General features: G+C 36.2%; 2 protein-coding genes across 2 annotated transcripts; both read right to left on the reverse strand.

Moving 5' to 3' along the window:
* Positions 1-2,654: 2,654 nt before the first annotated feature.
* LOC113292612 (LIM domain-containing protein WLIM2b-like) lies at positions 2,655-3,990 on the reverse strand. Its single transcript, XM_026541493.1, has 5 exons — positions 3,729-3,990; positions 3,526-3,628; positions 3,403-3,428; positions 3,216-3,305; positions 2,655-3,122 (listed from the first exon to the last, which is right to left on the reverse strand). Exons 1-5 carry the CDS (start codon positions 3,861-3,863, stop codon positions 2,859-2,861), a joined length of 618 nt encoding a protein of 205 aa, XP_026397278.1. The 5' UTR covers positions 3,864-3,990; the 3' UTR covers positions 2,655-2,858.
* A 2,093-nt stretch (positions 3,991-6,083) lies between these two features.
* On the reverse strand, positions 6,084-15,219 carry LOC113297120 (probable DEAD-box ATP-dependent RNA helicase 48). The gene is made up of 10 exons (XM_026545533.1): positions 14,256-15,219; positions 13,879-13,985; positions 13,491-13,546; positions 13,175-13,399; positions 12,822-13,028; positions 12,646-12,732; positions 7,913-8,008; positions 7,609-7,824; positions 7,101-7,283; positions 6,084-6,537 (listed from the first exon to the last, which is right to left on the reverse strand). Exons 1-10 carry the CDS (start codon positions 14,984-14,986, stop codon positions 6,307-6,309), a joined length of 2,139 nt encoding a protein of 712 aa, XP_026401318.1. The 5' UTR covers positions 14,987-15,219; the 3' UTR covers positions 6,084-6,306.
* Between the last annotated feature and the right edge of the window lie 241 nt (positions 15,220-15,460).

Consider the following 15,460-nt stretch of genomic DNA (forward strand, 5'->3'; position numbering starts at 1 on the left):
ACGAACCCATTTCTCAGGAATTTCATAATCGCACACCAGTTTGCTCCCCAGAAATAACTTCGAACCCACCTAATGGATTTCAAAGTAGTTAGGAACATCACAATTCTAATCTCTGATGTCATAATAGTACCAAAAGAAGAAGTGCAGGGGGTCAAAAAGTTGCAAAAGCATCATCGAAGCCCAAAAGGCCGCATCAGGTTCAACAACTCAGTTTAACATGCACGAGCATATGGAGAATGAGCGTCATATATAGCCAGATAGATCAGCAGAGCGGGGCATGGTGGGTGATAAAGGCAACTTCGAAAAAATAATCTCTCACAAGAACAACATTACCATGATTTTAAAAAGAACAAAATTCTTTCCATGAACATTTCATTAATGAAGCTGCGACAACGTATTTTACGGGAAAGAGAAACGGACAAGGTGGAACAAAAAACCCCATAACCTGCCAGTATGAGGATGATGATTCCTCCGAAAAAGAAGAGGATTACCATCTTGATTAAGTGGTTATACTTCAATGTAATAGTTAAGTTTGATTAAGTTTGAAAACTAAACTTACTGGTTAGTTTTAACTAAATGTAATAGTTAAATCAAATTTAAATGTAGTAGTTATTTTTAATGTGATCATTATGCACAATTCAAATGTATCACCATATTTTATCTTATCACATTAAAATATTCCAATTTCACTAAATTTTCTTTCAAATTACATCAACATTATTAATATAGTTAAAAGTATAACACTATTTAATTTAATTTAATAAAAATTCAATTGGCTTGGCTTTGACCAACGTGCATAGCTCCTTTTCAAGTCCAATGGTGTACAATCTGTTCATCCCTGAGTTTTCCCTAGAGGTTTCGGTTTTGAATTTTGTCAGTATTAGAGGGCTGTCATGGAACATTTCAAGAATAAGGTTCAAATCTTCGTCTGGATAACTAGTCCAGGTGGGATAATGTCGGATTTCTCGATGTCCATGGTATACCGAATTATGCAAGGGAACATGATTTTATTCATTTCTTGATGATCCTAACAACGACATGGCCCACAAACGATGGTAACCGTCTGTTTCAAAATTCCAAACGTGCGTTCAACATCCTTTCTTAAAATATTTATTGTGTGTTAGGATACTTCTTGTCCTTTAAAGCACGGTCCCAAGTCGGTCTTACTGTAGGCTTGAAATAAAGTAATCGTCTGCCAGATAATACTGCAAAATGTGGTTATGATCGTTCACAGAGAAATTACTGTGTGACGCGGTCTCATCCGTCATATATTCAAACAATGGTGATTTTTGCACTACTTTGATGTCATTTTTTGAACCGAAAGTCCAAAAATAAACACATATTAAATCCAACAATCATATGTATGCGAAACTTCCAAAACAACCGTCGGTTTTGGAGAATGACTCGTATATTGACCGGCACATTCAACAAGGACATACCTGTCACACCCAATTTACGTAATCAAGACTACGTAGATTTCCTGGAAAACCCCTTGGTTGTATACTCGACGACATTTCTATCAACATCTATCTGAATAGGTTTTCGTAGAAAAGTTAGATCAAAATAATCGACTACTATCGCAAAATATTTTGGGATACCTAAATGCTTATTTTTCCCGTATGGATATACTCATTTATGGAATCCGATGATACCCCATAACATAATATTTGAACGATTGCAGTGATATTTTGTTTAATATTAAAGCCTCGTACATATCGTGCATCATGATAATTAAATAGAAATTGTATCTAACAAAGCTCAAAGAATAATCCTTTGAAGCAAATTATGGTGTATGCGGAAACGACGCTAAAAATCATTATCAAATGGCCCTGATGGCCTAGGTATCAACCCTGAATGCAATTGCACCATAACATTTCTACGCCTTCTAGCCTCATTTGAGTCTTCATCCAACTGGCGTAAAATCTCTAAATTTGTTTCTCCTTCTTCTATAGTTTCGTCCATTTTCAGATCTTCTCCTCAGATAATCAAAATCAGGATTTATAGAGAAAAAAAATAGTTAAAATTAAAATGAGCGGAATCGAGAGAAAATTGATATGTATAAAGAGAGTTGTGATGATTTGGTGAGATAGAATGAGGCGTAATTTATACAACGGAAAAGAAATAGCCACTCAAGGTAATAGTTGGAAAACTAGCCATCCGCCGGAACCGATACCCCGGAGCTCAACTTGAGTAGCTGGCGGTTTTAGGAGTGTCGCGCCAACGCACGACTCTTATGCTGTCACAGATTAAATTTTCTCCAAAACGGATTTGGTCATCCACGTGACCAGACAAATTTGGTTATTTACAAATTCCCACATGAAGTGCCATAAGCCAACAAAAAGAATAAAGCAGTAAATTGGCACCACATTTGGTACCAATTTTCTTTTTGGAAAATTACGGATATAGTTAAGCTTATTGCTATAGCAACCATAAAACATACTGGCAAAGGCCAATTGTCCACTCAAAAGTTTCCGACTTTGGCCTCGCGATGTTGGCATTCAGTCGAAGTAATATTGCATGTACATGCCATCGGATGGGAGTAGTGCCATTTTCTTTTTTTTCTTCTGTGTAAATAACGGCATTGTTTGAGTCTAAAATGTCAAACATTTACCCAGCTTTTTAATTCCAGATATCTGATTATTATGCTCTGATAATGGTGAAAAGAAAATTTTGAACTTTCATATGGTGTTACATTGCTTGCTTGTACATGCTTCGAATTTCAGAATATTACAAAAATATAATCAAGATGCAAGAAGAAGGAAACATCAGTATCCAACACGAAATTTAGACAACCTAATCCGACATCAGAGAAAAACGATAAATCGTGTCCACTCTCGGGGGGAATACAGATGAGCAGATTACTCATCTGCAGTATCTGGCTCTGGTTCTGGTTCTGATTCTGCTTTACGGTCTGGCTCTGTTTCGGCGGGGGTAGGGTTACGTCTCTCAGAAGCTGAGCGGATCAGATGATTGTAGCTACCTTTTTCTTTGAAGAGTTGTGCAAAATGAGGCTTGCAGTAGAGAATACCATTTAAAGCAGCATAGGATGAAGCTGAAAGAGAACATCCTCCATGGGAACACTTAAAACATGATTTATGGAAGGACTCTCCTTCCACGCTCACCTGCCATAAATATATGTGTTATTAGCTTGTTTGGATGCAAAATCCATAAGTTTTGAGGATTTATGGCAACAGAAATATGTCGTTCATTTTTACCTTCTCAAGTGGATAAACTGTTTTACGGCATGTTGCACATTTGTCTTGTGTACCAGAGAAGAAAGCTGAGAGTTTGCTTGGAGCTCTAGGCTGTAAATTGAAATCAGATATATAATGGCAAGTTAACTAAAATATTCTGAAATGATAACTGGATTACAAATAAAAGGCAGTTAAGATATGAAATTACCAGAAGATTTTTCTCTGATTTTCCAGCTGAAACAACATAATATAGATATGAACACATCAATATACTGGTGCAAAATGAAAATAAAAGAAGTAAATAAACGAAGAGAGGGGGAGAGGTTATTACAATGTGGAGAACTCATAGCAGTGAAACCACCAGTTTGTTTGAAGAGTTGTTCAAAATGAGGTTTGCAGTAGAGAACTCCTTCCACGGAGGAGTATGTGCTAATCTGCAATGAGAAATACACATAAAGGACACCATCTATTTCAACCTTCTTCGCAATCCAAGCTAGAAAAAAATTACCAGATGATTGAGGCTATAGTATTTACCGTGAGTTTGCCTTGGCAGTGTCTGCATTTGAAGCATGATTTATGATAAGATTTACCATCTGCAGTCAGCAATTCAACCAGATAAACTGTCTTATCACATGCCTTACATTTCTCCATCGTCCCACTGAATGCCATCTTTAATCAAATCTTCTTCTTAATTTTATGAGAAATCCAACCAAAACCCAAGCAATTGAAATACTGATCTTGGGTACAAATTGGATTTGTCTCTTCTTTCTTTCTCTTTAATTTGTAAAATGAGAAAGAAAGAAGTTATGATATAACACAAAATTGGTTAAAAAGACCAAAATCAACAATCCTGGGTCAAATGGACAGTTAGATTTTGATACTGTTTAAATGGATAAAAATGTAAAAATAGGCAGGATGTACCCAGTTTCATCGTGCCCATTTTCAAATATTTTTTCTTATTTTTAATTTACACAGGATGTATCCAGTTTCATCCTTGCTATTTTTTAAATGGGCAAATTAACAAAGTGTCCAGCTTCAAACCATATAATTCATAAACCGGCCAGAATTTTAGGTCTTTTTATAAACTGGCCTTTCCGTTAGTTTCTTCACCTGGTCCCACCAAAATGGTCCAGCCAATTGACTTAGTCAATATTTTGGTTCAAGATTACCACCGTATCCTCACCCCTTTATCTTACGATTCCAGACTCTCTTTTCTCTTTTCTATTTCGTTTCTTCTTCTTGTTTCTGTCTCCCTTACAACTCTTCCATCGAAACTAGGGTTATAAATTAGGTTATTGGTGAGCAAGAAGTGATTCGCAGTAAAGACATGATTATTAGTGAAGTAGAAGATTAGTGATGTTTGGAAATTTTGAAGTTTTAGGGTTTCCTTTGATGCAGCGAAGATGAATTACGAATCAAGGATGAACAAATCAGAATCCATGTAAAATTTTTAGAACCCACATATTATTTAACTTGTATTTGATGAAAAATCATTTTTAGTTAGTGAAATCGATTGATTTTCGATTGATTTGAATTCTAGGGTTTGGGGTTCTTTCCCCTTTTTTGGTTCTATGAATTACACGATTTATGTCAATGATTGATTGTCTTTTTTTCTATTTTTTTGTTTAATAGAGTTCAATTTTGTTAATTTTGGTTGCGATGGGTTTTTCAGTGTTTCTGAATTTTTCTTGTTCATTTCTGTTGCAGTTGAAATATGGTGATGAATGGTGAAGATTGAGGCGTACAAAGAGTTCCAATGGTTTTAATTGAAATAGATTCAATGAAAAGTCAGTTGAAGAATGATGATGTTGTTGTTGTTTCAGTTTTTGTGTATGATCAAGATTGAGGGTTGTTATGAAATATGGGGGAAGTAGACACACACAAGGTGTTTGTGAAAAGACCTGAATGAGCAGTTCCCAAAATCAAGTTCAGTTGCCACCGGTTCTTGAACCTAAGTTTTTTCATCGATTAACCATGGTTCCTGAGGTTATTTGAGAAGAATTAGATATCATTAACACCAACAATTCTATCGTCAACATGATCATCATCAATAATATAAGGTCTCATCTAATAGTCGATTGTATCTTTTGATTTTGAATGTGGGCTTTGATTTGTAATTTGGAGATTAATCATCGACTGGGAAGAAGATTGAAGTGGTGAGTTTTCGTAACTCGAACCCAGTGAGTTGATCTGAGGGACTTAAGAGTCTTTTGAATGGAATGGATAACTGACACATAACCAATAACTGTCGTTACACGTTTTTTCCGAAAAACCTGGATGGAAAAGTCAAACTCGGCCAATTTATATAATGATTTGAGAAAACGGCCACTTTCTTAATTATACTTCAAAAAGGTGGCTACTTTATTAAAAAGTCCTTTTTAAATTTAAGCTAGGATGAATCCAATTTCATCCTTGCTATTTTTTTTTTGGCCATTTCACCCAAACTATTTTTTACTCGTCCATTTGAACCGTGATTTAAAAATATTTGGACAAATGACCCATTTTCCGTTATGATGAAGACTTTGAAAAATCCAATTTAGATCATGAAATCCACTCTTTATTATGCATGGCTACTTTAATTGATAATAATTTTAATGGCCAGGAGATAACAAATATTTCGGATTGTTTTGAAACTAATAAAAGCATCTGACCAAGTCATAAAATTTCAAGTCAATGTGAACCTCAACTAATTTTTGCTATTTCCCTTGATACATGACACTATTCACATGATTGATTCAATCCTGCCAGCGCCAACACTTCATATAACATTTACAGGGACAGATTTCTTCACGCTGCTGCTCTAATACCAAGCAGGGGAAGAAAATTTTCAGTCTGGTCAGTGAACAAGCTCCATATTAGAACTTTGAATAGTCAGTAAAACAAAGAAACTGCTGAGAAAACAAAAAATGGATTATGGACACACTTGTAAAATGTGCATCGCCATATCGAGAAGTAAATACAATCAAGTGTTTACAAATTGCAAAAGTAACAGACCAAGGCCAACTTATTATTTTTGCAGCTGGAAATCAGACTGAATATATACTTTTAGATTAACTTTCAGTTCCTCGGGGTACCTATTTTCTTGTTTATTTTTCCCCGGGAGTGGGGACTCCTACTTTCTTATCTTGATGCCAGGGATATCCTTTAAACCCATGTTGAAAGCGGTTTTCCTGAAAATTGAAGGAGGTTTTTGCAAGCATATTGACCTACAAAAGCGGTCGGCAAGTTCTACTAACGTTGTTTTATCTCTCCCAATATCCCTAATGGAATTATAGTAACCTAACCAAGCATGATATGCTGCCTCCTTCACACTGCTATCTATCTTCCCCATTGCATTCTCCACCTACATTATGTAAAAGCTAATCAGTATTAGTACAACTACCAAACATTAACACATGATGTTAATTACTCAAATGTAATATAAAAATAGTACTTGTTGTCATTCAATTCTTGCCCGATATAAACTTGTTAGAATAATTTAAAATAGAGGAAACAGAGCCTACCAGCTGCAGTTTTATTTCATGGCTTACTTTAGGACTTAGTCTGCATATACAATTTTTCCTACCACTATTTTTTTCTGGATCGGTTTCAAATAGGTTTTATCACAGCGCTTCTAAATTGACGAATGTGGGAGTAATTTGTAACAAAGTGCGTGGAGTACTATGGAAAAAATTACTTAGTCATAAACTTGAGACTGCTTTATGTTTTTTCCGTCCTTAAACTTTGTGATATTCTATTTTCAGGATTAATATATCAGATATGCACTGGAGGAGTAGGTAAAATTTTCACATATGCCTCAACAAGAATAAAACTCCCACCGAAATTTTATCGCTGGAAATAACAAATGATTTAAGAACTTGCAAATAATAACTTAAAACGGAGGAAAAGGAGAGATAAGTGATGTACCCTGGCTTTAATATCCGAATTTAATTGTGGTGGGGGACATTTCTCGAGAGTGAGATCTTTAATTTCATCCAAAAAGTATTCTTCCCATGGTGCAATTATCAGTATGCCTTCTCCTCCTTTGCCTTCACGCCCCGTCCTTCCACGACGATGTATGTATTGCTCTCTGTCTGGAGGTACTCCTACCTAGCGATCAGTAGCAAGAAAATATAAACCTTCAATCTTCATGCATATATCAGGTAATGATCCATAAAGCAGTTGGATCGAAACATCCAATATTTTCTTAACAAAAACTGCAGCAGGAAAGTCAGTAAAGGGGGACAGTACCAAGATGCAGAACACATTAATTATAGCACAACTGGTTCACACTATTAGCATTGCCAAATTCACAAGAAATAGAACTGGTAACTAGTTCTGGCCTCAGTTTGGTTCCTGGACAAATAGTTACATGTTGACCCCTCGAGGGCACATCACACTTAACCTTTTTTTAGAATATAGAGCAGTTGGATACCTGAATCACCAAAGTTGCATCGGGATAATTTGTTACACGAGCTGACGCATCTGCAGTAACAAGGATAGACCTCTTGGCTTCCTGAAATTCCTCAGAAACCCGGTCACGAACAGCTTGAGGCTTTCTAGAATGCATTTCCATGGCGCTCAATTTCATTCCTCGGAGCAATTGGAACAGAAGAGATGACACCATTGCAGTTGTACAGAAAACAACTACCTGATTGTTCATTAAAGAATGAATTAAATATATGTTGTTTGTCCATCACAAATACAAACAGATAGAAGAAAAGATAACAATATCAGACCTTGTAATCAGCCACTTGTGAGACATGATCTTTCAAAAGCTGATAAACTATTTGAAAATGCAGCTCATGTGGTGCAACAAGACATGACTGTTTTATCTGCATTTAGATTTCATAAGGTGTGTAAGATTGGACCAAAAATAGAAGAATATGAGAATCATTGATGCCATGGTGCTTATCAGCAAGTTTTCTCAATCCGCTCCATTTTTCTATTGTAAAGGTTTTACAGTTCGAAAATAATAGCATCATTACCTTCTTGTAGGGCCTAGGCCTTAGGTTCTTGCTTTTTACAGTATTAATTAGTCTAAGAAGAGGTATGATCATGAGGTAGAAGTATGTTTTAGGATTTAAATGTTTCTATGTACCATTGCATTCACTTTTTTTTTAGCCCAAATGTTTTGAAATGTTTCACTTTGTCTTGGTTCGTGATCTCTGAAACAAAGGTTGATAGCTTAATTTAGTAGTGACTAATGAAGAGCAAACGAATGGCATCAGCCGCTTTCTGGAAATGTTGTAATAGAAAAAACTTATATACACACTTTGAGAAACTTGAACTAATGAATATCAAGTACAAAAAGACCTAAACCTGCACAGGGCATTGACACTTCACTATTGCAAAATATATGCCATTTTCAGTTAGAAGCAGATTGAAGTTGAAAACTGCTTATCTGGTCCGCTGGGCTGGATAGTGGATTTATGGACAAATCAAATATCAACCTCGTCAATGATTGGATTCATTGAAAACTGCTGACTGAAGTTGATCCGTTTTCAGGTATAGGCCCATTAGAATGCTCTATACCTAGGTTTAAAATACAACAGAATTACTCTCCAAGTAATTCTAGAAGTAGATTTCTATTCCTAGAAGGAAAAGTAGGAGTTCTATATCTAGAAGGTTACAAAAATAAGGGGGTTTCCTAATCTGAGTATGACTAGTTTTAGCATAGTCCTAAACGTATAAATAGGCACCTTGAGTGTTTGTAGAGGACACACGCAAAAGACTAGAAGAATACTAGCAGAAAACAAACCAAGAGAAGAAGCAACACCTAGGTCAGAAATAAACCCAAAAGGTAAACGTTGTAAAGTTCTTACTCTTAAGCAATATAATTAACGTGTTCTATTGCAAATTACTAGTACTTTAATTCTACTTGTGTGGCTATTCTATATCTATCATATTGGGGTCTGAAAACTGATCAGTGGTATCAGAGCTAGAAGGCAAGCAAGCAATGTTTCCGCGATGTGTGGAAGGGCTGCGATCCAAGGGTGACGAAGTAGTTATCAGTAGATCCTAATATTGGTGGAAGAAAGAAAGCTATGTTTACGGAGATGAAGAATCAACTCTATGGAACGGTGCAGTCAAGAACCGAAGAAGGCGAGATTGTGAAAACTGTCCATGAAGAGGGGAGAACTAATCAAGTATCAGCAAAAGAACTACTTGAAGAGCAAATAAGTCGCCATCATTAGAAGTTGTGCAAGACTTGGGTCTAAGTGAAGTAACAGGTTCTTAGCAAGAAGACACTAATGACTAATAATCGGAGAACAAGTATTGTTTCAAGAATGTCTTAACAGGAAAAGTTTGAAGCATGCAAAGTGGTACTCAAGAGTGCAGCTGCAGGCTAAACTTCCGTGCATCTTAACTCAATGCTTTTGAGGACCAAAAGCCTCCTGATGGGGGAGGTCTGATCCGTTTTTAGGTGTAGGCCGAGAAGCAGTCTCCTAGTAATTCTAGAAGTAGTTTCCTAATCCTAGAAAGAAAACTTAGGAGTCCTATTTTTAGAAGATTACAAACATAGGAGAGTTTCCAAACCTAGAATGGCTCGAATATAGAAGTAGTGCTACCTATAAATAGGGTGCAAGAGAGTACCTGTAGGAGGGCAGAGAAAACACAATGAAGAAGAAAAAGAAGAAGAAGAAGGGTACAACTCCTAGGGCAAAAATCAATAGTCTAAGGAAAGGTGGTGTGTATGTATCTTGGTCAAAGAGCGATTCAGATTGACCGGAATTTTCGACGGTACAGATTACGCCTTGGCTCGACAAAATTTAACCTTAACCTTACTACTTAACTTAACCCAGTTGAGCCCGTCCCCGGCCAACATTACATCTGCGCTGGCGCTGGCCATAACCGTATGTTGTACTGAATATTCATTCTTTTTGTTGGACCTATATGCTCGATTAGGATTATAGGATTTCCTCCGACAAATTCCATAGAAGCGAAGCTATTCAGCTAATGTAGGTTGATAGAAAACAGAGATGAATAGAAGCAAAGCTATTTGGGTGATTCAAAATAGAGATAAGAGAACACGAGCAAGAAGTCAAAGATTCAAACTTACCGATTTCTTGCTGTACGCCTGTACATTAGACGATTGATTTTGTTAGTGTTCCTCACATATACGAGATTACTTTTCATTATGCCTCGGCCCCCTATCATCAGCTATAACCCTAACCATAAGTAAACCCCGGCGAAACTAATTCTAAATGACTAAATCTATCCAAAACCAACCTTATCTTTGCCGTACAAAGGACCAGCTAATCCTGATTTCTAAATCTAACCTTGGCTCTGCCGTACGAAGGCCGACAAGCTAATCCTATTTCATCGAGGAATCTAAGGTTTACACCACTGTATGATAGGGAATTTGAGATGGTAAACCGATCATTGGCCCATTATAATGTTTACACTACTGTGTGATTGGAAATCTAAGATATTTACTATTGCATAATCACTCTTCTCATTTGAGGTGTGTTGTACTGGCACATAGTATATGAAATATGTCCCGTGCGAATAGTTTTTGAATTAAAACAAGTGTTTTGTGTACTGTATAAACCAGTGACTCAATGAATGCCGTAAATGCTTCATCCTTCATAAGAAATAAAAGAAGATCAGAGGTACTGCTTTACCTATTTTGGTACTAATATAGCATGACTGATCCAAGGTTTCTTATAATGGGTTGGTTTCATTTTCTTTTTAGGTCTTAACTAGGGAGAACGTAAGCATGGCCGTGAGTGATTGATAATGTTGTTATTTCCCATCATTAAATAGTATACCCCTATGGTATTTGCTTAAGCTATATCCATAAATAGCAATATCAATTTTGATAATTTGGTTTGAGCAGTGAAGTCTGAGAATTCTCCACCCTATTGCTCTCCTATATTTAGAAGAAACATAAAAATGTACCTTTGAACAATTTCCGTTTTGGTTAATTTATTTTAAACGTTACTTTGATTCTTTCTCTTTGCCATATGTTAAACCTTTGTTTGCAGGCTCTCCACATTCTCACTGGGATCCAAACTCCAAACTATTCATGGTTCGTATCTGAAATATCTTTAACACTTTGTACTTATTTTAATCAATTGTTGTTTGTTGTTTAAGATCAAAGTTGGCTTTAATTTTACTATGGTTTAGTCGTTTGAATTTGGGATGCATATATACCATGAAACAAATAAACCAACAGCTCGAGGTGTGCCACCAAGACCATTGCTTTCGAAACCTCTAAGAAATCCACCTGGTGGCTTCAGTGAGCCACCAAGAGGTCTACGGTGTGGACACATCTTATGAGGAATCATGACCATGGTTAAAGGAAATGAACAAATAGATTAACGATGGGAACATATACAAACTCGCAAAGAGGATTAGAATGAGTCTCCTGCCACATTTCCGGATTTTCAATACCTCTCTCTCTCCGTAAAAAACCAAACAAAATGGATTCACCTTTTGAAACTATCCATTCCAAAACATTCTCAATGAACCATTGATTAACGATGCACTATGAGTCTACTTTGATCCTTTGTTCAAATATTCAAATATGAAGCTCAAAAGGATACTAAAATTCTTTTGTTGTTTCTTAGTTTTATTTATGTCAATGTGCATCGATTACCTTTTCAATATGTTTTGATTGTTAACAATTCATCTTTGTTGTTTAAAAATGTACATAATATATGCAAGTAGCTAAGCCTAGGAGGAAGTTGTTCTTGGATTAAGTAAGTTATCATGTATTTCTCAAAACCCTTCTTAATAAGTTATTTTATTGGATGTGGGGTGTTTATTGGTTTATATTCATGCTATTTATACTGGTGTACTCATTTCTTCGCTTTAGATCGTGACCAAAAATGCGAAGAGGCCTAGAGGCATATCTTTAAATCTCATTCATGGATTCTTTGTCGAGGTACAGGGGTTGTCTCAGATTTTTAGTTTAAAGTAATACCGAAAATATAGTAAATATATTTGAGTTGCTTGGCTATTTGGCAACTTCTATGGAAGAAAATTCAGTGTGTGTATCACAACTTTGATTCTTTTGTTTAATTTGGAGATCAGACAATTCTGTTGATTGGTGTGGTACGTTACATTTTTTTGGAGATTATAATGAATTACTGTTGAACTACTGTTTACATATGGAAACTCCATTTTTTTTACCTCGAAGGAAAACGTTGTAAAACTCTTTCATTTAAGCAATAAAAACTAAGGTTCCAATTGCAATCTGTTTGTTCTGTTATTCTACTTGTTTAGCTATTGTCTATCTATCATATTGGGGTCTAGAAATTGATCAGAAGTGGATGTGGGGGATGTTAATCACGTTTCAAGGCTTTGTGTAGGAGAATTCAGAGGCTATAGTGTTTAGAAAAATATTGTTCTCTAGGAGGTGATTATCCTATCCAACTTTTTATTTGTGCACATACTTGCTAACAGTTTCTTAGATGCCACAAACACCAATTATAACTTCAAAAATCAACTAAACTTCTCATACCTTGTCATGAACTTCTAATGCACCTTGACCCACTGTATCAACAAAAACATGTTCTCGATCTAAAACAAGCTGTGACACACGTCGAACCTGCAAATAGAAATTTAACATTAGTAGAGTACAAGTACAGACAGTCTGTGATCTTTACGTGAAGTATCTGCAACAGATAAAAAGCTAACCTCTTTAGGAATTGCAGCAGAAAAAAACAGTGTTTGCCTATGACGTGGAATACAATCAACTAGCTTTTCTATATCCTTCCGAAATCCTAAGTCCAACAAGCGATCAGCTTCGTCGATTATAAGCATTTTTAAGCCCATCAAACGCACAGAGAAGCCAGATTTGTTCTCAATATGGTCCAGCAACCTACCAGGGGTCGCCACTATAATCTACATGAGAAAGATTTCCATAATTACTCGTGTGCTCACACAACCCTTTGCATGCTTCAGAAACAAATTAAACTTGATGCAGATGTACATTGTATATGGTTTAATGACAAGGACAGTGAAATTGAACATGTGTTACACTAGCTAACCTGGCACGGATCAGATTCTAGGAGTTTCTGATCATCCTTGAACCGTCTACCCCCAGTTAGTGTTTGGACACCAATTCCATCATGGTACTTTAATAGTACATTAGCTTCTGCAGTTGTTTGACTTGCCATCTCTCTTGTTGGGCAAAGAATAAGAACAACTATAGGTGGAATTCGTTTATTTCTTCCACTAGCTGAAGACTTCAAGACTGTTTCAATCGCAGGAAGCTGTTTTTGTTTAGCAATGCAACCGAAAAAAGACAAATAACATCACAAAAAATATAGTTTAAGGACATGTAACTGGGGATAAGTCATCTACCAAAAAAGCTGCAGTTTTGCCTGAACCCGTTTTAGCCTTAACCAAAGCGTCCTTGCCTGTTTGACATGGGAAAACAAGCATCACTATTATTAAGAAAACAGAATTAAAAGGGTGAATATGGATTATAATTGAGTAAGTTTCACATGTTACAGTGGAAAGAGTTATAAGACAGACATGATAAGCGAGCCATACACTATTTGAGAAAAGAGAAACAAACAAAACAAAAATGTGCTGAACCAAAACTTGAAGGCAACACATTTGACTTCACTAACTATTTGAGCATTCAGAAATCTTTAGACCTTCATCAAATATCATGCATTTACATATTCCACAATTAAAAAAAATAATAATAATAATTAAACAATCTATACATATAAGCAGGGTTTACCATCAAGACTAACAGAAAGAGTTGCCTCCTGCACTTTGGTCATTTTTGAATAGCCAGCTAAAGTAAGGGCCTTGATTGTCAATGGGGAAATGCCCAACTCCTCAAACCTAGGAAACATAAATGGGTATGAGAGTATATAAATACCACAAAAGGAAAGATAACATAAAAATGCAAATGATGTAGAAAAGTCACTCGAGTGTGCAACAGTTAATGCCGATTTTGTAGTGTCTCTTGAAACAATAAATCCCACTAACACCATGGCGTAAATAAAATGGTGCACAATTTGAAAAAAATTGGGAGATATTGGTAACAAATCCATGTGTGTGGGTGTGCATATATGTTTATCTTTGATATGTATCATATAGTATATCGATTACCTTTTGTCACTAAGAATCGAACCCTCGTCATTCAATCTCCTCTCCTCTTCTACAGGTACGCTTTTCCTCATCCTTAGTTCATCTCGAATTAAACGAACTCTCTGTGACAAATCAATTTCATCATCTTCTCCACTCCACTTAGGCACTCGTCTAATGTTCTTCTTATCATGTGCACCCAAAGTAGCTCCACTCATCATATTCTTACTGTAACTTCTACTACCACATTCTTCATCTTCATCATCATCATCATCACTAGATGAACTTTCATTTCTCCTAAATTTATAATTCTTTCTAAACACTCTCCCAACTGAATAAAATCGTCTTTGACCTAATAATTGATGATCAATCTCTACTTTTGTACCTAAATTATTTTTACCCACTAAATTTCTCAAATCCATTCTAGATTGAGGTTTACCTTGAGAAGGAAATGATTTTGAAGGACCAACATTTTGTGATGATTCTGAAGGATTGCTAATTTGGGATGATTTTAAAGGACCATCATCTTCATTCCAAAGATCTTCAGCCCCTTCTTTCATAAACCTATCAGCTAAGGCTCCGGTTTTCTCCTTCTCTTTGGCTTTCTTTTCATGCATACGCTTCCATTGCCATTTGTTTAAACCGCCTGGGAATGTTTTTGGTCCACCACTACCCATGTAACGAGTGAAGGAGAAATTGAAGAGAAGTTTGGATTTGGTTGTTGCTGAACGTTTTAGTGTAAGGAATTGATTCATGGTGGATTTTTCTGTGGAGATAGATTGAAAGTAAGGGTTTTATGGGGGGTTTTAGGGTTTTATGGGGGGTTTTAGGGTTTTAGGAGAAGGAGAAATGGGGGAGGGGATGCTACAAATTTACGTCGACCGTCGACCTCGGTGGAGTCTCCTACCGGCAATTATTTTTTTAACTGTATCTAGGAGAGCGAAAAGAGTTTCCAAGAGAACAACTTTTTTTTACTGTTTTCAAGAGAGCGAAATGAGACTCGAAGAGAACAAAACCTCCTAAACTCCCTTCCAACAACCAAATTTCTGTGCACCCTTCCTCAACTTGTTTGGGACTAAAGAATAAAAAGAAAAAGAAGGTTTAGCAGTTTTCCTTCTTGTATTTTTATCAAGCCAGTGAATTATACCCGTGCATTCTTGTTTCGCTTAGAGCATCTCCAATGCTAAGGGTGGAAGTCATCTTATGTGGGGATCTTATTAATAATTTTT

The sequence above is a fragment of the Papaver somniferum genome, chromosome 7 (assembly GCF_003573695.1).
Source record: "Papaver somniferum cultivar HN1 chromosome 7, ASM357369v1, whole genome shotgun sequence".
Taxonomy (NCBI): Eukaryota; Viridiplantae; Streptophyta; class Magnoliopsida; order Ranunculales; family Papaveraceae; genus Papaver; species Papaver somniferum.

Bases quoted from the DNA above. Each gene is read 5' to 3' on its own strand.
- LOC113292612 (XM_026541493.1), bottom strand. From the start codon at position 3,863: ATGGCATTCAGTGGGACGATGGAGAAATGTAAGGCATGTGATAAGACA. The intron at 3,306-3,402 runs GTAATTTCATAT...TTCAATTTACAG, and splicing joins AATCAGAGAAAAATCTTCTG to CCTAGAGCTCCAAGCAAACT. The intron at 3,123-3,215 runs GTAAAAATGAAC...TATTTATGGCAG, and splicing joins CAGTTTATCCACTTGAGAAG to GTGAGCGTGGAAGGAGAGTC.
- LOC113297120 (XM_026545533.1), bottom strand. From the start codon at position 14,986: ATGAATCAATTCCTTACACTAAAACGTTCAGCAACAACCAAATCCAAA. The intron at 13,986-14,255 runs GTAATCGATATA...TATGTTTCCTAG, and splicing joins TCGATTCTTAGTGACAAAAG to GTTTGAGGAGTTGGGCATTT. The intron at 12,733-12,821 runs GTTAGCTTTTTA...TTCTATTTGCAG, and splicing joins CTGCTGCAATTCCTAAAGAG to GTTCGACGTGTGTCACAGCT.